The following is a 22578-nucleotide window of genomic DNA, read 5'->3' as shown; positions in this document are numbered from 1 at the left end:
CTCAGACCACCCAATCTATGACAGCATCTCCCTACCCCACACCCAACCTCAGTTCTTGCTTTATTTTTCTCCACAGCATTTACTGCTTCGAACATGCTGAATATTTTAGTGACTTATCTAGCTTCTCATCCGCCTCCCCGACCTGACTGTCCACCCGGCAAGAGCTGAGATTTTTGTCTGCCTTGTTCATTAATACATCCCCAGAGTCTGGATGCTGCCTGACACAGAGGAGACTCCATTACATTAATACCTGTTGAATGAATGAATGACCAAGCGAATGAGCAGACACCTAGGAGACTCACAGGACAAGGCGAGGAAGACACTCCGGCCGTCCTAATGGTATTTATCTCTGGGGAAGGAGAAAAGAAACCAGGATTGGGGAACAATTTCATGTTCCACCAGGAGAGACGATGCCGGTACAACTGGTGTCATTGTGTTCTTTAATAAAATTAGTAACCCTTGCATTCCATCGGATAAAAAGGAAACTCATGGAACAAAGAAGGGCCACCACACAAAAAAAGCAGCCTGTCTGAGCCGCTCAGACTCCACATCTGCCAAAGAGGTGCCTGCGATCTGGGCCAATGGCCGGTGGGTTGGAGAGACAAGGAACGAGTGTCTCCACACTCCCAAGCATGACCAGCACCACAGCGGCCAGGAACAAAGGAAACGGGGTGGCAGGGTCCCTGCCGTCAGTCCCTCAAGCAAAGCAGGGCTGACTGAGCCAACACCCTCCTCCCCTGGGGTGACCAGGACAGAAAGGGGGCCGGCCCCCTTTCCCCAGTCGAGCACTGTCCCAGTGACCAGCCGCTCTGCTGCCACTGCTAGCATCTGCTGTCCTGGGCTGGGACAAAGGCACCCAGCAAGCCCACTGCACCACCCCCGGGGCGGACCATCCGCGAGCCTCTGCCCCACTTAGAGACGTGAGCCTCACCCAGCAGGCCAGGCTCCCCAGCATTCATTTACAGAAAGAGAGCGGCCCTCGTGTGCACCCAGACTCAGGCTGGCCAGAGGCTTCCCCTCTTCTTTTTCTTCCCTTTAATCCCCAAGCCTCTCACCACCACCTGCTGGCTCCCGCTTCCCAGGCAAGAGCCACATCAGAGTGCAATCCCTTCCCCTCCATGCGGGAGCTCCCTTCTGAGTCAAATCAATTTCCCAAACATAATCTGCCTCCTGTAAATCAATAACCCCGGGCTCAGCTGACACCCGAGTGGCCGCAGCACTCAGAGGGGACGCAGCACTCAGAGGGGACACAGCTACAGAGCCCCTGCCCGAGGCCTGAGCGTCCTCTGCACCTAGGAGGGTGCCTGTGGTGACGGCATGAAGGGGCACACGAGGGCAGCCACTTCTGCGGCAGCCAAGAACCCTGTCCCTTTGGACCCCGGACCCAAAGCTGAGATGGGCTTCGTGGAACCCAGGGAGAGGAAACCTGTTTACCACAGGGCTGTGGAAGGGGCCTTCCTTTCCACCACGTGGCCATCTCAGCAAGAAACAGACCCCCACCAAAGGCCTTGCAGGGGTGTCCCCACTGCTCTTAGATCAAATCCCAATCCCTTATCCATACAGTGGAAGACGACTCCGCTACAAAACACTATGCGGTCCAGACACATGCAATAGCAGAGATGAACCTCGAAACGTTACGCTACGAGAAAGCAGCCAGACACAGACGGCCACATGCTATGTGATGCCATGTATATGAAGTGTCCACAGCAGGCAAATCTGGAGAGACAGAAAGCAGATGGGTGGTTTCCAGGGCCTGGGGGAATGGGGGTGGGGAGTGGCTATCTGCAGGGTACAGGGTTTCCTTTTGGGGTGATGAAAACGTTTTGTAACTAGCTAAAGGTGATGATTGCACAACACTGTGAATGAACTAAACGCCCTTGAATGTACACTTTGAAATGGTTGTTATGTAAATCTCAGCTCAATAAATTGTCTTCTTTAAAGTTGAACTCTTTCCCTTAGTCCACATGGCCCTGCCCACCTTCCCCAACTCTGTCTACTGCCATCCCTCCTTTCATTGCCTAACTGATACTAGTTACACCAGACATGCCAGGTGAGCTACCAGGGAGATGTGGGTTCACGCTCTGGCTCTGCGCAATCTGGGTACTTCAGTTTCCCCAACTGTTAAATGAAGAAGTTGGATTAACTGAGGCATGGGGAATGCAAATTCAAATACCTAGACCCACATTGTCCAACACAGTAGCCATTAGCTAGCCACGAGAAGCCATTTAAATTTACTTAAATTTAAATATATATTAATTAAATTGGAATGACATGAAAAATTCAGTTCCCTGGTGGGATGTTATTCAGCCTTAAAAAGGGAGGAAATTCTAGCACATGCTACACGAGTGAACCCTGAAGATACAATGTTAAGTGAAATAAGCTCGTCACGAAAGGAAAAATACTGTATGATTCTACTTATATTCAAATGAATAGAGACAGAAAGATGGTGGAGGCCTGGGACAAGGGAGAAGGCAGAAAGGGGAGTTATTGATTAATGGGTATGGGGTTTCCATTTTGCAAAATGAAAAAGTTCCAGAGATGGATGGTGGCGATGGTTGGACAACAGTGAGAATGTGCTCAATGCCACAGAACTGTACACTTAAAAATGGTTAAGATGGTAAATTTTGTTACGTATGTTTAATGCAATAAAAAAATCCAGTTCCTCAGACACAGTGGTCACGTTTCAATGCTCCACATCAACATGTGGCTGGTGGATACCATATTGAACAGTGCAGCTAGAGAAGATCTCCATCACTATAGAATGCATCCAACAGCACTGGTCTGGAGGCTTCCAACAGGCAACAGAAATTAGTGACCATTCTTAATGGAATGTCAGCTCCCTGACAGCAGGGGCTACAATGCCAGCACCAACAAGCATGCCTGGCACATAGCAGGTGTTCAACTAAATGCCAGTGGAGTGAACTGGGGAGTGTGTCTAAAGGGAGCAGCCTCCACTCCCTGCAGTCCATAGTCACTCCCTGGGAAGAGGACCCAGTGCTACCGGCCCCACTGCTGTCTCAATGAGAAGCCAAACATCCAGATTTTCATATTAAATCTTCTAGCTCTTAAATATTGGCTCAAAAGTTATTAAAGCGCTGGGCTGGCCACACAGATATGCCCTGGGCTCTATCTGCCACGAGATGCTGGTTGATAACCAGTGGAACAGGAACAGGTAAACGTTCCTTCCACCGAATACATCAGGAGCCAGGGCTCACAGACCTGCACAGAGAAACAGACGGGGCTCTTACCCCAATCACCTCCCCCAGGAGCCTCTGGGAGAAGCATGGGAGGAAGGAGCCAGTTGCATTTTCCCCCGCTGTTAAATATGTGCTCAGCACAGAAACAATGCGTCCAAGCCCCAGGTGAAATTAATATTCTAATTCAAGTTTCTCACATTGATGAAGGTAGCTGGCTGCCACCAGCTCGGAATGCTAACAACTCGAAATGATCCCTTGTAGAGGAGCGGAGCAAACGAATGAAGTGGAAAGGGGAGGCAGGTGGCTCTGAGGAAGAGAAGTCTGGGTCCCAAAGCCACCGCCAGGATGAGACACAAGGCAACCGAGCAATGGGCTAGTGGCTCTTCCCAAGTGGCTGAGCAGAGGAAGACTAAACACCCACACCAAGCACGCTGTCCAGCAGCCAGACCAGAGACTGTGAGGACCTCGTTTTTATCAATCAGGCCAGGCGTGGTAGCTCACTCCTGTGATCCCAGCACTTCAGAAGGCCGAGGTGGGTGGATCACTTGAGACCAGGAGTTCAAGACCAGCCTGGCCAACATGGTGAAACCCTGCCTCTACTAAAACTACAAAAATTAGCCAGGCGTGGAGGCACATGCCTGTAATCCAGCTACCCAAGAGGTGGAGGCAGGAGAATCATGTGAACCTGGGAGGTGGAGGTTGCAGTGAGCAGAGATTGCACCACTGCACTCCAGCCTGCGCTACACAGTGAGACTCTGTCTCAAAACAAACAAACAAAAATCATAGGCCCCCAAGCCACAGCACCAGGAAAGGGGCATCTGGTGCCTCTGGGGAAGACCAAAGGAATACCATCCCACCAGAAAAAACTAAGGGAAAAAAGCTAAGGGAGCAAGGCCATGGGACCACTGTCTCCTAGCTGTGGGGTCGGGCAGTCCCACCTTCTATCCCACCACTCACAGCCTTTCTGAAGAATCCAGGAGCTAAGAAGCTCCTTCCCCACCCCACCACTCCGCAGACCAGATTCAGGTGGGTTAGAGGCATTTTCAGTGACTTAATGATTAACCCTTGCTGAGGGTCCCGCCTGCTGCAATCTTTCTCCAAATAATTTGTGATGGCTTGAAAGCGTGTCTGCAAATTCTTTGACATTCCTCTGATCAAAGAGTGGAGCCAAATTCCCCTCCCCTGGATTATGGGCTGGCTGCTAATGAGTAAAATGCGATGGACATGGTTTCCAAGGCTGGGTCATAAAAGGCCATACAGCTGCCAGCTGGCTCTGTCTTGAGACACACACACTGAAGCCCACAGAAGTTGGGCTGCTCTGAAGCTGCCAGGCTGGAGAGACCACATGGAGGCAGAGAGAGAGGCCCAGCAGCCCCGGCCATTCCCGCCCCAGCTGCTCTGGCCAAGTCACACCCTCCCTCAGCCTCAGGCTCCTTGTCTACAGGGTTGCTGAAAGGATTCATGAGATACTCCATATAAAGGGCTGAGCACCCTGCCTGGCACGTGGAGCCCTCCCTGAAAGGATTCACAAGATGCTCTACAAAAAGGGCTAAGGACAGTCCCTGACACACGGAGCCCTCATTGAAAGAATTTATGAGATACTCCACATAAAGGGCTAAGCACAGTGCCCAGGTACATGGAGCCCTCACTAAAAGGATTCACAAGATATTCCACACAAAGGGCTGAGCACCCTGCCTGGCACATGGAGCCCTCATTGAAAGGATTCACAAGATATTCCACACAAAGGGCTGAGCACCCTGCCTGGCACATGGAGCCCTCATTGAAAAGAATACATGAGATACTCTACATAAGGTGCTGAGCACAGTGCCTGGCGCATGCAGCCCTCATTGAAAGATGGCTGCAGTGATAATGATTACTGCCATTTAGTGAATCCAGCAAGTCCACTGACCTAACCCGCTCCATCTCAGCCCTAGGTAGGCTGCTTTGGGCATCTGTTATTCCTTTAAGGTTCTCTTTACTTCTCAGCCCTTTTTATTCCAATCCCCTGTTACACACAGGAGTTGATAGTTCTTTATATTAAAGTTTCCCTGTTCAGAGTACTCTGTGGAGGTCAGCGTACATACTGGAATTTCTCACAGGTCAGCAGATAAGGCTACAGCATGCACCAGCAGGGTTTTGCCCTATAGATAGTGTATACTCCATCCATGTCTGCCAACCTATGAGAAATTCTGGTATATATGATACATCCCAATTTTACAAAGGAAGAGGAAAAAATTATACTTTACATCATGCATTAATGAAAAATATTTTAAAGTGCTTTATGGAGAAAACATTTTTTATATATTGGCAGCCAACAGATCATGAGTTCTGGATAGGCAGTAAAATTCTACTAACTCTAGAAAAAAATTATAAAATCCTATCAGTAAAAATGAATATACTGGTGTCAGGTAAATGTTTGTATATGTCAAGATGGTCACAGAAGTAACCAATTAACATATAAAATGTTAAAGACACTGGTAAGCTCTACCTCTGATCAGCTCTGTTGCTTGTAATGTGCCATTTCTATGAAGAAGATCCTCTCAAAGCTGTGAAATTCACACTTTCACTGAGATTTCTGTGTGCAGCTGTGCACTGCCTCTAGGGGGTAGCATCAACAATATTTTTGTCTTTGACATTCAGCTTTCCAACCATAAGCCAGGTGCAGTCGATAGAGATAATTTTTGAAACATTTTTGATAGCAGGGGAAGGGACGGGGACAAGGAAGGGCCTCTTGTACCAGTAATTACTGGCAGATGGCTTCCACTCTGTGTCTCACAGCATTCTAGGCAGTGGAAGTAAAGTGGGGAAGGAAATAAAAAAAATATTCATGCAACTTTGCCCCTGATGAGCTCAGTATAGAGGCAGACGTAAGCTTCTGCACATTTTCCAACCTAGATTTCAGTCAAGCCAAAGCCTTTCAAAGGAGAAGACAGTGGCAGGCAACAGGATCTGAGAAGCCTTCATGGGACTTCACCAGGACTCTCTGGTTGCAAGTGAAAGAAACCCAATTAAGAAAAAAAAAAATGTGTTGGATCATGTACTGGGGAAGTTCATGATCAAGTTCATATCAGAAACAGCTACTTTGGGGCACTCAAATATGGTCACCAGGAAACTCTCCCTCACTCCCCCTGCACTCCAGGTTTTTCTCCATCTTGCTTCATTCTCAGGCAGTTCCATAATGGTAGGTAACTTCTAGGACAGCCTCCAAAGATCTGGCCTTATGGTGTTCACAGTCTTGTGTAGCCCTCCTTGTGTAACTTCCCTCTAACTGATAGAATGCCTCAACATTGAAGGGACATCACTTCTGTGATCAGAGATTGTTACTCACTGGCTCTGATGAAGCAACCTGCCATGTGGAGAGGGCCCCAGGGACAGGAACTGAGAGCAGCCTCTGGCCAACAGTCAGCAAGGAACTGTGGCCCTCAGGGCAAAAGCCCACAAAAACGGAATCCTACCAACCACCATGTGAGCATAGCAGCAGATCCTTCCCCAGTCCAGCTTTCAGATGAGACCCAAACCTTAGCTAACACCTTGACTGCAGCTTTGTGAGAGCTTCTGGGGCAGAGGACCCCTGGCAGAGGACCTGGGGCTGTCCCTGGATTCCTGACCCACAGGAACTGTGAGATAACACATGTGTGCTGCTTTAAGCTGTTAGTCTGCGGTCATTTATTTCACAGCAGTAATGACTTACCTCTAGGCTCACATCCTAACAGATTGGCATCTGCAACAGAAAAGGAAGACTTCTTCCCCAGCGCTTTCAACAAACATCCCAGGGCTGGCCCTCATTGGCCCAGCTTAGGCCATGTGCCCAACCCTGATCCAATCCCTGAGGCCTGAGAGATGGGACGTTCTGATTGGTTGTGTGCAAGTCATGAACTGGCCCATGGGAGGGGGAGGAGAAAGTTTACCAACACCCAAGCCACAGGGATTTACAGCAAGGGAGAAATGGTCCCCCAAAAGAAAATGAGGGTGTGACACCAGGGTGAGGAAGCAGACAAGCACTATCATATGACAGAATCTGAATATGAAATAATGTGGGAGAAGAGATGAGCAACACCACAGAGACGACCACCAGGGCACACAGTAGGTGTTCACTGAACTCACCGACTGGCAAAGCAGACCAAAGCAGTTGCTGACATTTATTAAACACTGATGTGATGTCAAGCTTAACTACGTTAAGTTTTTCTTACACAATGTCTCCCTTAATCCTCACAACATCTCAAGGAGTAGGAGTTCCTCTTCTCCCCATTCACAGATGAAAATGCTATGGCACAGAGACATTAAGTAATTCACCCAGGGTCACCGAGCTAGCCAGTGATGGAGCTGGGATTCAAACCCAGGCAGCCTGCTGCCTAAGTTCATGCCCTTAATTTCAGTGATGTACTTCAGTTAGCAAGCATAAGCAGCGAGCAGAGGGGCAAACAGTATGTAACGAAGCAGTGAGTGATATAAAGCTGACAGGAAGTGCTGTGGTAGTTCATTCCCTCACCCAAACACTTATTTAAATATTTCATGAAGAAAGAAAGGGAGTAAGAGGAGTAAGGAAAACTTGAAGGACAAGAAATATTGAGAAAGAAATTCTAGCACCTTTCTCCCTCATACTGTCCTCTCTGCTACAGTGTGAGAGAAGCAGAATTTAGTCACCCTTGTGAAATGACCTGAGATGACAGGCAAATTGATCAAATGGGAAGACAAGGCTGCTTCGGAGCCTGTGTAAATGATGCCAGTGCAAACAGCAAGGCCGACACCTCCTCCCCCAATACTTTCCCCCCTGAAATATGCAGACCCTCTCAGCAGCTAACCCAATACATTTAAGAGAGAAACACTTCACTGGGCTGGGCATGGGGGGTGGTGGGTGGAGAGAGAAAAAATATCAAAGAAATAAAATTTCCATCATAAATTCATAGTGCCTTTTAGACAGTTTTCCATTAGAAACAAATGTGTTTGTGCTAAGTGCTACAGAGGCATAGACCAGAGAACTTAGAGGGTGCTCCTATTCTAAGATCAAAGCTCCTAGAATCTGGAGAAATGCCATGAGTAGATGGGCTAGCATTCCAAGACCTCTGAGAATTGTCCACAGCCAGAACCACCAGGCACAGAAACTTGGGAAGCACTGGCTGGGTCCTGCCCTCAAGAAGCTACTCTTGGGCAAGAGGTCTGGATTCTAAGAACAAGTCCCCTTCTTCCACCATTTCCTGACTGCCCCTAGGCTCGTCATTTCTGTGTTAACTCAATCTCCTCAGATGTCAGTTCTTTCTTCTGCCATCATGCAATCATACCCTCACTTTCCTTAAATGTCTAGAGATCTTCAGTGGATGCTGATCCCTACCCAGTATTCCTGGTGGGTGGGATGGACATTTGCAAATCTTTCTGAACTCCCTTTCTATGCCTGAGGAATCCCCCATCTCATGAGGCAGAGGAAATTCACTAGCTACACCTTGCTATATGCATGCCATGGAATACTAGCCAGCAATTCAAAAAAAATAAGGTAGTTCTGTATGTAGCTGGAAGACGGAGATGAATACTGAAGAGACAAGGGGTATATGTATAAAAACAAACTTAAACCAATGGGATACAATAGACTTCCTACAGGAAAAAATACATGGCAAACCAACAATTGATTACCTCTTGAGAGAATATGAAATTGGTCAAAAAGGACTGCAGTCTTATCTATAATATTTCTAAAACCATTTTATATATTTGAAAGGGATACATTTATGCATTCAGCAAATTGCTTTTATTTTCCTCCTGGCACCCAGAAAAACTACATGTCCCCAGCCCCCACCTTAGAAGGCAGAATGAAATCACACACACACAAACTCTATTAAGACAAGTGTGGTTATAACACTGGTGGTTCAAGTCCTTTCTCCAAATGCAATCCTACTTCCTGCTGAGGGATTTACCACAAACTAACAACTTTGTGCCCGGTATCCATTCTTTCCTTCTTCCATGGTAACAGAAACCCTGACTTTTAGCAACCTAAGATAAAGACTGAATTTCTCAGGTTCTCTTGCAGCAAGACGTAGCCATGCGACTCAGTCTTCACCAATGCAATACACAAGGCAGCACCATGGGGCTGCTTCTAGGACTCTTCCTTAAATGACAATTTATGCGTATCCTCTGCCCTTTTTTTAATCTATACCTTCATCCTGGTGCCTGGGATGGAGATGAGATGGCTGCACCTGTAGCTGCCATTTTGAGCCATGAGGACAAAAATCACAACCTTGAAACGGTAGAAAGGAGGGAGAGTCCATGAGTACTTCATGGAACAGATTCAACTTAACAGTCCTGGGCTACATAACTTCAAAATCTTATCGGAAACTTCTGCTTTTTAAGCCACCACTATTTTAAGTCTCTTCACTCACTGATGAACCCAATCTGAACAGATACACACAGCACAACAAATCTAGGCTTCCTTGTTCCCCCAGAGGTGCCCCAAGCATCATCCTTAATGTGTCACTTGAGCTCCCTGTATCACGGCCCCCCAGAACCTACAAACCATGGCAGCAAACTCAGAGAGTTTCCACCTGCTCCAACAGGGACCCAGAAACCCTAAGAGCTGGACTCACAACTTAAATATCAGCATTACTGTAGCTAAGATATCCAACGCATTCTTGGTTTCCTCCCCCTCTCTCTCTCCCCTCCTTTTCCATCAGCCCTGCAAGCATCACCCCTTCATTCCCTCATTGAGGTCAGTAAGGTTAGCCACTGGCATGGGTCCCCACGCCTTCCTGCACACTTGTAAAATTACGCAAAAGTGCATACGATGCCGTGTGTGCCAGTTTCAGGGGCAGCAAACAGCAGTGATTAAGAGCCAAACTCCATCACTACCGCTGTGTGCTGCCTCTGAAACAGCGCACACACACCTGTTTCATGGCAATCCTCTTATTTATACAATATAGAATTCCCAGAAGTGGGATTGCTGGGTCAAAGACCAGATACTACTCTAATCCATATTGGCAGATTATCTTCCAAGTATTCGTCCTCAACCAAAGCAACCAAAATATGTGCGAAGTCACTGGGCTGGGGTTTCAGAGGTCACACACACAATAAAGAAGCCCGAGGAGCTTTGGAAGCAGCTCAAAGGGCAGCCTCCACGGGCGGGAGGGAGGCAGCATTAGCTCCTTTCCTGGCATAGGGATCCCAGAGGCATCAATCACATGTGAGTGCTCTCCAGACCTGTGAGTTCTCCCCACCCTACTTGGTGGGCTGCAGTAGTAGTTTTTCTTCCTTCTGATGCAAGCATCCATAATTTCCTTTGGGAAATAACCTCTGCTCCTCTCTGGCAATGTGGTTCTAATTCCAGTTCCAGAAATGAGCTTCTGACTTAAGTGTGGTCGATCAGATTCCATCCCCACAGTCATAGTCCCTGGCTGAGGGGTCAGCACATGACCCAAATTACTCCAGTAAGTCAGTCCTGGGGTTCTTGCTAGGATGACTAGGAAAGAAACGTTCTATGTCCGCTGGTTGGAGGACAGGCTGGAGCCAACTGCGGCCAGCTTTGCCATCAGAAGGGGGGAGGCTGTCTGAAAATTAAGTCAACACAGAGAGAAAAAGAACTAAGAAACCAAGTGGCAGACAGAGCAGAAGCCCCCATTAGGAGAGTGTTAAGCCCCTGACCCAGCCATACCTGAAGCCATTTCCCTCTTAAATTTCCCAGCTCCAAGGACGCCCACATTCCCATTTTTGTCCCTTACAACTATGAGAATTCAGACTAAAATAGTGACATACCCTTGCATTGGCACATCATCTCCATTGCAGCATCACATTGGAAACTTAAAATATCATAAGCCTGGATGCCACAGATTAAACATAAAGAAGACTACATCCATCTTTTAACCCAATATGAAGAAACACAAGGTTATAAGACATCTATGGGTTGGAATCACGCTGAGTATAAAATCACTGATCAGTTCCCTCCACAGCCTCCCTACAAGGGGTCTACTGTGCTGTGAGCCACTGAGCTTTGCCTACAGAGTAAAAAATATCTCACACACATGTGCTACTATTTTTTAAATGTTACATAAATCTACTGTAATTACCAAAACCTACTCATTCAAAAGCATTACTAAGTTGATGGCAACTTTCGATCAATCTGTTTTTCTTTCTCCACTGAGAGTTACCAAACCCACAATTCTTCTCATTCCGAGGAGCTGGATAATTTTTTTTTTGACATTAAAAATGATTACTTGTTTTGAACGCTGTCAGTGTCCTATAAACATACATTCACAGAGCATTCCCTACTTGAACATTTAAGGCAAGTTTTGTCTTTAAAAAGACCAGACCAGAGAGTAGATAGGTTATTTAGGCTTTGCAGGCCATATGATACCTGTCACAACTACTTAATTCTGTCACTGTTGTACAAAAGTAGCTGTAGACAATATGTAAACAAATAGGCATGGCTGTGTTCCAATAAAACTTTATTTAAAAAACAAGTAGAGGGCCGAATTTGGTGCATGGCCCATGGCTTGCTGATGCCTGGATTAAAGGGTACAGAAAATAACAAGCAACAAGTCAGGAGCCAAGGCCGGCAAAGGGTCAAACAGAATTTACACATCTCTAAAATGTCCTGGAAGTTGATGGAGGAAATAAAATTTGATTGACACACACCTTTTCACATACACCTCCACTAAATAAAACAAAAACACCTGTACTAGCAAATGAACAATAAACTGTGCCAGAATCATTACATCATAAACAGAGGAAGAATTTTTTTCTTTTAATCTTAGAATTTTTTAATCTTAGAATTTTTAATTTAGAATAAATTAATCTTAGAATAATTTAATCTTAGAATTTTTTTCTTTTAATTTCCATGGACACACAGACGGGAACAACATACACTGGGGCCTACAGGAGGGTGGAGGGGTGGGAAGAGGGAGAGGATCAGGAAAAAATAACTAATGGACACTAGATTTAATACTTAGGTGATAAAATAATCTGTACAACAAACCCTCACGACACGAGTTTACCTACATGACAAACCTGCACATGTACCCCTGAACTTAAAATGAAAGTTAATTAAAAATAAAAATCTTAGTGATTTCAGCAGGAAAAATGAATACCAAACTGAGTCTGACAGATCACAGGTCAAATCCTAACTCTGCTCTTTCCAGCTGTGTTTGTCCTGGGGCAAGCAGCATAACTGAGTCCTGGTGCCGTCAAGCATCATTATTAACATTATCAGCATTATACTAACGATATTCATCATTACCACTCTTTACTGAGCACTTACTATGTGCCAGTAAACATTCCACAACTATCATCTCATGACCCCTCTTAACTTTATTCTCCTTAATGATGTTTTGTTTTTTTTGTGACGGAGTCTTGCTCTGTCACCCAGGCTGGAGTGCAGTGGTGTGATCTCAGCTCACTGCAACCTCTGCCTCCCAGGCTCAAGCGATTCTCCTGCCTCAGCCTCCTGAGTAGCTGGGGCCGCAGGCATGTACCACCACGCCTGGCTAATTTTTTGTATTTTCAGTAGAGACGGGGTTTTGCTATGTTGGCCAGGCTGGTCTCAAACTCCTGGCCTAATGTGATCCACCCACCTCGGCCTCCCAAAGTGCTGGGATTACAGGCATGAGCCACCATGCCCGGCCATTAATGATGTATAAATATCTCCATCTTACAGATGCAAAAATGCAGGCCGTTCTCCACTGGGACTCTTGGGAAGATCAAACAAAAGGCAAAGGCCCAACTCACGGATGAAGTTCTGTTGTTCTGTTTGTTAATTTCTTCACTAAGAAATATTGATTTGGTCCCAATTCCAAGTACAGTAATGACCACATAGTAGACACTCAATAAATATCTACTAAATGAACCCAATTCATCAGCAAATCTTGTGGCTCAAATTTCAGAATACACCCCACATCTCACTACTTCTCACCCCCTCTGCAGCAACCACTCAGTCCAAGCAGCCACTGTCACTTGCCTGGACTACTGCAGTAGCCCCTCAAGGCTTCTGCTCATGTGTCACAGCACATCCCTCCTCGGCTCTAACCTGCCAACAGCTCCCATCTCACTCAGAGTAAAACTCAAAGCTCTAACCAAAGACTAGTTTGGTTAGAACTTTCCCTGCCCTGGCCTCCTTTCCTCCTGCTGTTCTCTCACTTGTTCAGCCCAAAGAGAGAGGGAACAGCACTCACTGGCCTCCCTTCCGTCCCTCGACGCTGCCAAGCACATTCCCACCTCAGGGCCTTTGCACCTGCTGTTCCCTCTGCCTGGAACACTCTTCCCAAGATAGCCACCTGGCCTCCTCCCTTACCCCTTTAAGTCTTTGTTCAGATGCCACCTTCCTGACTCTGCTGTATAAAACTGCAAACCCAGCCAGGCGCGGTGGCTCACATCTGTAAACAGCACTTTGGGAGGCCGAGATAGGTGGATCACCTGAGGTCAGGAGTTCGAGACCAGCCTGGACAACACAGCGAAACCCCATCTCTACTAAAAATACAAAAATTAGCCAGGCATGGTGGTGAGCACCTGTAATCACAGCTACTTGGGAGGCTGAGGCAGAAGAATTACTTGAACCTGGGAGGCAGAGGTTGCAGTGAGCCAAGATCACTCCACTGCACTCCAGCCTGGGCAACAAGAGTAAAACTCCATCTCAAAAAAAAAAACAAACCCCGCAAACCCTCCTCCCCAGCGCTCCATCTCTGCCTCCCCACTCCATTTCTCCACAGCACTGACCACCAGGTAATGAACAGTGTGTTTAGTTATTTATTGTGTTCAGTATCCGTCTCTCTCCACCTTAATGCTAACCACAAAGACAGGGTTTTTTGCCTGTCTTCTTCCTGCTGATATCCCCAGCACCACGGACAGGAGCTGCCACAGCGCAGGTGCACAATAAAAATGTCTTGGAACAGACAAAGGCAGGAAGGCAGGGAGGATGCGAATTGGAGGGAGGTCTCCAGGAACAAGGTTGGCCAGAGCGAGTTCAGAGCCCATTTTACAGAAGCGGAAACTGAGTCTCAGGTCAAGAGGCGAGGCCAACACTGCCCAGAATTCCCAATTTCTTGAGAAAAACCAGAAACCTGTATAGTGATATTGACAGCTCCCAATTTTTAAATGTCGGCAACTAATAAGAAAAGTCTGCGGGCCAGATATGGCCCAGAGGCAGCCAGCAACCCTCCACCAGCCTGGAAAAGTTCTGATTCGCCGCTGCTTAGAGACAAGTTTTCTAGCAAAATAACATTTTCCATCTATACCATGCCTCCCCCTTCCCTCCCCTTGCCCAACCTACAGACTCGCAGAAAACAGGTTCCCCTCCCACCCGGCCCTCCCACCTCTGCCATCCTCTGCCCAGGTGCCCCCCAACCCCACTGACCTGGCCCCCTCTGCTCGCCAGGAATGCTAGTAGCCTGCAGCAGCAGATGGCACAACTACAAAAAGGAAAAATACCAAGCCAAAGACATAAATACGCCAGCAGAGTAAACAACACGGAGAGGACCCAGCAAACAAAGAGCCACGGACTCCGGGAGCCAGGAAATGAGGTGCTGCCAGCCCCCCTTCCAGAGTTCCAAAAACAAAGCCAAGACCCCTTGGAAGGCCCGGGGAGTCACCCCAGGAGTGCCGGCTGCAGCCACAGCAGTATTTTCATATGTCCATTTGCTGTGAGGTGTTGAGAGCCCCGGCAGGAGGCATTCAGGACACAAAGCAGACATTTGAGGCATGATTTACTGAGTCACCCCTCCCGGGCACTGCATCCCGGACTCGGAGGCGCGGCCACGATGAGTGAGGCCCCCACAACGGGTTAATTCAGACCAGGCTCGGAGCACCGAGCGACTCTATCACCCTCAATAATAAAATACAGCAAATCAAATTGGACTCTATTGATTTTTTATGTAACTATTTTGGGGCCGAAGCATAAGGAGAGGGTACTGATCGGTTAAGAGTCAGGGTGTCAGGGAAAGGAGACAGGAGCACCCTGGCTGCAGAACCAGCTGATGTAGCCAAGGGAAGGCACTGGAATTCAACTCCAAAGAACCCAGGCTTCTTTCTCTCCTGCCCCCAGCCGGCAGAGAATGGGCATTGAGAGTCCATTCTGCCCTGAATGGGAAGATGGGAAGCCACGCAGCTGGTGGAGCAGGAGAGCGATGACCAGCTCCTCTGCTTTTCTCTCCCCAAGGCACTTGACACTGAAGTTCAGATTTCTTTGTCCACTGCTTTACTGTTGTCTTGCTCTGCAAGAATGACAGAGTGTGGGATTTGTCTCTTTTGTTCCCTGCTGTGTCCCAAGTGCTTAGCCCCGATTTATATCTCTGTTCAATGAATGAATGAATGAATGAATGAATGAGCTGGTTGCCATTTCATGAGCACTTGCTGTGTACCAGGCACTCTGCAAAGAACCTTGCAAGGATTCACATGCCTTCTGCCCAGAACCCCCTTCTCTCAGTTGGCTCTTTCTGGTCATTAAGGTCTCAAATTAGAAAACTGCCACCTCCTCTAAGAAGTCTTTCTGGATCGCACAGTCACTCTTCATCATATCGCCTTGCATTGACCATGAAAAACACAAATTAATGTCTGGGATTTTCCTGTGGGTGTATTTATGAGCTTCTTATTTGTTTCCTCATCATCACCCAACCTGCCCCAAGGCACCCAGGCCTGAGGGCAGGGAAACTGAGGCAAAACTCCAGGTTTTGCCAGAAGGCACCATCGGGGCAGAAGTCATGAGCTCTGGGGAGGAGATCCTACCCTGCCCTTCATGGACTGACTTATCTTGAGTCAGTCCCTAGGTTCCTCTGAGTCTCAGTGTCCCCATCTGAGGACACATCCTACCCCTCACTCAACAGTTGCCCAAGAATCCCATGAAATCCTGAAGTGAGAAACCACTTGGCAGATGGCTGATGGTTCATGATTCTTCTCTTTGCAGCTGTGATGGTTGCAGCACGTGTCCCCAGTCAGCCCTTCCTTTCTTGCCTCCTCTCCTGTCCTGGGACTCATGCCCCGTGCTAACAGCCTCACGCATCAGCACGCCATTGTTGTTTACAAACCTCTTTCTTGCTGGAGCACCCAGCCTTGTAATGAGAACAGCCAGGGAGAATTTCAGCGCCCATTTTACAGATGGGAAAACTGAGTCTCACAGAGGCCAAGGGGCTAAACCAGTATTCCAAGATCTCCCAATTTATTGAGCAAAGCCAGAAACTGGATTGTGACACTGACATCTCCCAATTTGTAAATGCTGGTGACTAACAAGAGAAGTTTGCAGCCATCCACCCTCCAGGGACCTTCCACATCTGCGGTTTCCACAAACGCCAAGTCCCTCCTGCCAAAGCAGGCCGGGGCTCCCAAACGAGGAGGTGGACTTTAGAAGGGGCAGGTTTCAGCCAGGCATGGTGGCTCACACCTATAATCCCAGCACTTTGAGAGGCCAAGGCAAGAGACTGGCTTGAGCCCAGGAGTCTGAGGCTGCAGTGTGCTATGACTGCACCAATGCACTCCAGCCTGGAAACAGAGCAAGACCTCATTTCTAAAATAAGTGGGGGTCGGGGGAGGGGCAAAATTCTCCAAACTGTTTCTCACAAAAAACCCAACTCTCCCCTTGACTCAAGACACATCCCTTAATCCCTTGGGTGAAAATCAGCCTCAAAATCCAATAAATTGCACCAAAACTTCAGTGCCCATGAACTGAATGTAGTAGCTAAGAGAACCAACTCCGGGACAGACACACCAGGGTTCATACTTGCACCCCATCACTGATTGGCTGTGTGACTTTGCAAACCTCACATTGCCTCTCTGGGCCTCAGTTTGCGTATCTGTAAAATGGGGCAAATAGAAGTCCCTATCCCATTAGGGTTGTTGAAGAATCCGTGAAGTAAAATCTACGAAGGGCTAAGAACACACAGTGTGCCCTACAGCAGGGTTAGTTATTGTGTTACTACTAACTCTGAGGCACAAGATTCTTCTCTTTGCAGCTGTGATGGCTGCAGCACATGTCCCCCATCAGCCCTTCCTTTCTTGCCTCCTTTCCTGTCCTGGGACTCATGCCCTGTGCTAATAGCCTCATGCATCAGCACGCCATTGTTATTTATGAACCTCTTTCTTGCTGAAGTCCCCAGCCTTGTAATGAGAACAGCCAGGGAGAATTTCAGGGCCCATTTTACAGATGGGAAAACTGAGTCTCACAGAGGCCAAGGGGATAAACCAGTATTCCAATGCATGAGACCAAAATTCGGCCTGCCAAAGTCTTGCCCTTCAACATAGCCATCTAATCGCTCAGGGGCACAGAATTCGAAAGGACTCCCAGTTGCCTACAGAGTTGACTCTGATGTGTTTGATTTTTACGGCTCTAAGCCTTAGTTTGTGTTAATACATTTATTTGTTGCAAAGACAGAGGGAACAGAAAGGAAGTGAAAGACCCGGCAAAGGCTAGCACATCAAAGGAGCTTAACAACTATCCACCACCTTGGAGTATAAGCCCGGCTTGTTCAGAGGCCGGGCCACACCATTCTGCACAGGGCTAGAGTGAAATTTGGTTGCGTGAGGTGCTGGGTAAGACACAGACCAGTGCCTGGGCTGGAATCCTAATCCTGTGTGACCCCAGCCAAGTTACTTAGCATCTCTGGACCTCCAGATCCTCCCTTGTAAACTAGGAATAATGAGAGTGTCCACTTGCCAGAGTGGTGAGCATCCCATCGAGATCATGCAGGGAAAGGCGTGGATGCTGCCTGCAGCACAGGAAGAAGCACCTGCTTTCATCACCACCCCTTCCCCATCACCATCACCATCACCACCCCTTCCCCTTCCCCATCACCACCCCTTCCCCATCACATCACCACGCTTCCCCATCACCATCACCACCCCTTCCCCACCACCATCACCACCCCTTCCCCTTGCCACCCCTTCCCCATCACCATCACCACCTCTTCCCCATCACCATCACCACCCCTTCCCCTTCCCCATCACCATCGCCACCCCTTCCCCATCACCATCACCACCTCTTCCCCTTCCCCATCACCGCTCCTTTCCCATCACCACCCCTTCCCCATCACCACCCCTTTTCCATCACCATCACCACTAAGACTTGCTCTCTAACTTTCAGATTTGACACTGGCTGTCTTGGCCAGGCCAGGCGGCTGTCATTCTCATGACCTTGGGATCCTTGAATGGAGTCATAGTTCCCTAAAGGACTGTAGGGTAGAACTCCTCTACCAGAAGAGCTCCCAGGTACAGGGTTAGAAAGTCGTAGGTGAGGAGTTAAGGAGAGGGGAGCCCATGCCTCCACTTCACTGTGTGACCCTGAACAGGCAGTTCCTGTGCCCAAGTCTCCTTCCCATCTGCCAGGGGGCTGCTGAAGGAGAGGCTCTGAGGTGCCTTCTTGCTCTATAAGTCAACCCACCTACTCTGCTGAAGAGTTGGCAGCACCCCCGTCACCCATGGTACCAGGGTGCTTCCATCTCGCCACAGTGATGGGCGGCGATGCATTGCTGAATCCCATGGCTTCAGGGGAAATGGACCCCCTCCATCGCCATTCAAATTGAGACACAGGAGAGAAGAAAGGAGCCACCCAGCCGCATAGAGCTGGGAGACGCATCTGGGAACAAGGCCCCTGAAAGGGCTTTGCTGGCCCAGAGGCCACCCCCACCCCAGACTCCCAGCCAACAAATGAGGGGTTTCTTTTGCTCCCTTGGATCAAGGCAACCACCGTGCTCATTGTTGGCTCTGAGTGCAGTAGCTCATGCAGAAGCCCCACGCCTCCCCAACTCCCTGCATCCGGTGGGAGGAGAGGGGATGAAATGATTTACTCTGGGAACCTCCACTGTGCAGCCATTAAATCACTGGGGAAGGCGACGACATTTGCATACCACTCCCCACCACTTCCCAATGCCACCTCTCTGAAGGGCAGTGCCACACACAGGCACCCCCCCCATCACTATTGCAATGAGAAAGAAATATACCACATGCCACACCAAGGTGCCAGGCAGGAGGAAGAGGGCCTCTGCCCTGAAAGCCAAAGCTTCCCCCTGCCACTCACGTGGCCCCTCTATCGTGGGGCAGGTGGGGGGTGCTCCACTCACCCTGATTTCATAGACCCTAGACCCCCGTGCATAATGAGTCAACGAAGCAAGGTTCGTTCATTTTCCTCAGCAGGGACTGTAACTGTGCCGCTAATTTGCAAAGCCACAGCATGTACAAAAGTGGCTCGAATAATAGGGGCCCCCTAGTCGCTAAGCTGGGGGATTTGTGCTGACTCTTACCAAGTACCGTTCCATATGTTTAAGCACTTGCAAGGCTGAAAGAAGTACACCCACCCTACTCTTTACCATGGCAGCTACCCACGCAGGAAGGGGGGTGGGGGACAAAGAAGCCAGTCCCTGCGTGTGTGCGATGGGAGACAGAGTGTGCATCTTTGCCTCTGAACTCTTCCAGCCCCTCTTCCAGAGCCTCAGCCAAAGGGGGTCGGTAAACCATGGCAGAAATCATCCAGAAAATCCAACCAGGTCTGAAGGAAGCTCTGGTTAATTCCTCTGAACCTCTCAAAACCAAGTGTAGGCAGCTAAGTATCTTTCAGGAATTTCTTTCTTTTTTTCTTTTTGCCATCCCTCCTAACTAGTGCTAAATATAGTTATCAAACTGTCGTCTCTTTATGTCCCTGGTGGGGACCAGTTAAAGAGTTGCATGTGCTTCCAGGGATGGGGCGATGGCACTGGGGGCTCTGCCTGGACGGCATTTGTCGGAACGAGCTGCCCTGCTGAGACTCTCCCAAAGAGCAGCAGGGGAGCAGGCGAAGAGCCGGCCAGCAGCAGGTTACAGTGGGAGCTCACCTTCCCTCCCAAGATGGGGCCTTCCAGAGCCAGGCACAGGCTCTTCTGCTGCTGGGGGAGAGGGCGGGGCGGGGGCAGGGTAGGGGGACCATCCTGTTCTCTTACAAAGCATTATGCAGGCAGCTTCTCTGAGAGACTTCCGATATTCACTTATAAGCACATCCAGGCAAATGCTGACCCCCGTGGAGAAACAAAATAGAGACAAAACCGCAATTTTCAAGTCCGAGGGACTGTGCACTTTTGCAAACAGGTCCCAGGGCTTCGGCTAAGAGAAAATAGCCTCGGGCCCAGCAGCAGCCCCTCTCGTGGACCACAGAGGAATGCCGAAAGCAAAACAACGATCATAGCTGCTCCTTAGCCAAGCAGGCAAGATTCATCCACGTTAAGCCCAATGCCATTCTCTAGGCTGAACCAAAGCCGAACGCTGACGGAGATCTCCAATAGAAGGTTTTCTCCAAGTCGAAGGTGTTGGTAAATATTTTGGGTCACTTAAGGGCATCTCAAAGGAAGCCGACACTGACTTTTTCCATGCAAATAAAATACATCGAACATCAAGTTGACATGCAAGGTTTGCTCCTAACTGCAACCTTACCAAGACAGTGAAAGCCGAAAAGTTATAGTTGTATTTTTCTACTGCATTCTGCCTGTCTGTGCGGTTTGTTTGTTAAGAAATTGGGGAGAGATTTTCTAAAGCAAAAGCTACCTGTTCCCAAATCATGGGTCTTGATTTTAAAAGGTTTGGAGAACTGAGATTTCAAAAGCACATGAAGGCTGCTCGTGACTGTTCCCGGGCTTCATCTGAGCCTTTAGGATTTTCTCCACTGCTTGCATGGGGTGGGGGGAGGGGAGGAATTGTCATTTTAGGATACGCTTTCTGTAGAACCAACATGTAGCCACACCAAGGTGGGTAGAAAGCTTTCCAAACTCCAGCGAAGACAGGCAATACCTGACTATTTTGCTTTTCCCACTCACTAGGATTGGGCGACAGCTGAGCTGGTTCAGCAGGGAGTCCAGCTCCCCGGTGCCCAGGCAATGGCTCTGGACAAACACCGCGTTCCAGGCTCCCCGGCGCGTCCTGGACTGCTTGGCCGCCGCTACCCTCTCCCGCCCGCCTTGGGGTCAGGGCGCTGGGGTAGCCCGCGTTTGCAGGAGGCGCGCAGCGGGCTTCTCTTTGGCCAAGAGGAGGCCATTTGGCGAGGGTGGGTAGCTTGGGGAGGGCGGTGTGAAAGCAGGGGAGGGCCGCGGGGCGTGGGGAAGGCCTGCGGACAAGCCAGACAGCGCCGGCCGAGACGTCTCCGGGGCCCGCAGGTGTCCCGGGAACGCACCACTGTGCGACCGCGGGCAGCAAGGCACTGGAGAAGGGCTGCGTCGACGCCCCCGCCCAGCAAAACCCCGGAAGGAACTGGGACCTGGGGGGGATGTTGGCCCAAGGCAGGGCGGGGAGGGGGCTCGATTCCTGCAGTCGCGTCCCCACCCGCCTCGAGAAGCTAAGTGCCCCGGTCTGTGGCCCCCGTGCGTCCCGAAAGGATCCGCAAGGAAGCTAGGGGTTTGGGGGAGAAGGCAGGCAGGCTCTCCCCAGGCGCTGGGCAAAGGGGAACGCGCCGGGGGCTCCTGGGTTCCCAGGGTCTCCCCAGGTCTGTCCAAGTCCGGGAGATGCGCGCTGCCAGGGACTTGAGAAGGAGGCAGCCGCCCATACAGCCAACTTTGTGCGCCGCGGCCGGGGTCGGGGATGGGGTCCGGGGACGCGTTACCTGGGCACTGGAGCGCAGTCAGCGCCAGCAGGAGCCCGAGCGGCGGCGCCCGGCCCGGGGGCGGCATGGTCCTCGGCGCGCGGTGGGCGCGGCGCGGGGCTGCTCCTCTCGCGCGCCCGGCCCGGCCCGCGGCTCCCGGAGCAGCCCCCGGCGGCTACGCCCGGGCGCCGGGCATGGCTCGCTCCCAGCGCGCCGCTCCTCCCCAGACGCAGGCGCCGGCGCTGGCGGCGCTTCCTCGGCTGCGCCTCTGCGCGCTCTCCTGGGCTCGGCCGTGCGTGGCTGGGGAGCTGGGGCGGCCGAGGCTCAGAGCCCCGCGCCCTGGCCGGCTGCCCCGCACTTGGCCCGAGTTGCGCGGCCCCCGCCGCCGCCGCCGCGGCTCCTGCGCCCCAGCGCCCGTCCCATCCCGGTCCGCCGCCGCCGCCGCCGCCGCCTCTGCCAGCGCCAGCTGCCGGCCGCCCCTCGAGCCAGCGAGAGAGTGAGCGAGCGAGCGCCGGGGGGAGGAGGAGGAGGAGGAGTAGGAGGAGGAGGAGGAGAGGAGCGGAGGGCGGGGCCGCGGCCGGGGGCGGGGCCGCCCGGGAGCCGGGGCACAGGCTGCAGCCCGGCCAGTAGGCGGCGGGACGCGCCACTGCTCGGCGGCCCGGGGGAGGGCGCCCGGCCGGGAGGCTCGGGGAGCCCGCCGGGGGTCGGGGGCGCTCGCGGGTACAGGGGCTGCGGGAGGGGTGCGGAGTGCAGAGAGGGGATGCCCGGCTAGATCCGGCGTGTTGGGGCGCAGCGGTAGGAGTTGCCAAGTTCGAGGGGTGAGGAGGCCAGCGGAGGGTCACCGGGATGGGGCAGCGACCTTTGGAGAGGTGGTGTCTGCCGGGGCCAGAGACT

At 50.4% G+C, this 22578-nt stretch overlaps 1 protein-coding gene across 1 annotated transcript in view; it reads right to left on the bottom strand.

The window, feature by feature from the left end:
- The window catches only part of LOC100606383 (transmembrane protein 132B), a 494015-nt gene extending 471793 nt beyond the window's left edge, over positions 1–22222 (bottom strand). The window contains exon 1 of the mRNA XM_030821671.1: positions 21706–22222. Within this exon, the coding sequence (XP_030677531.1) occupies positions 21706–21772 (67 nt within the window). The 5' untranslated portion in view covers positions 21773–22222. The remainder of the gene's footprint in view (positions 1–21705) is intronic.
- Positions 22223–22578: the final 356 nt, after the last annotated feature.

This window comes from Nomascus leucogenys, chromosome 10 (genome assembly GCF_006542625.1).
Source record: "Nomascus leucogenys isolate Asia chromosome 10, Asia_NLE_v1, whole genome shotgun sequence".
NCBI classification, from domain to species: Eukaryota; Metazoa; Chordata; class Mammalia; order Primates; family Hylobatidae; genus Nomascus; species Nomascus leucogenys.
This window is presented reverse-complemented; position numbering and strand designations above follow the sequence as displayed.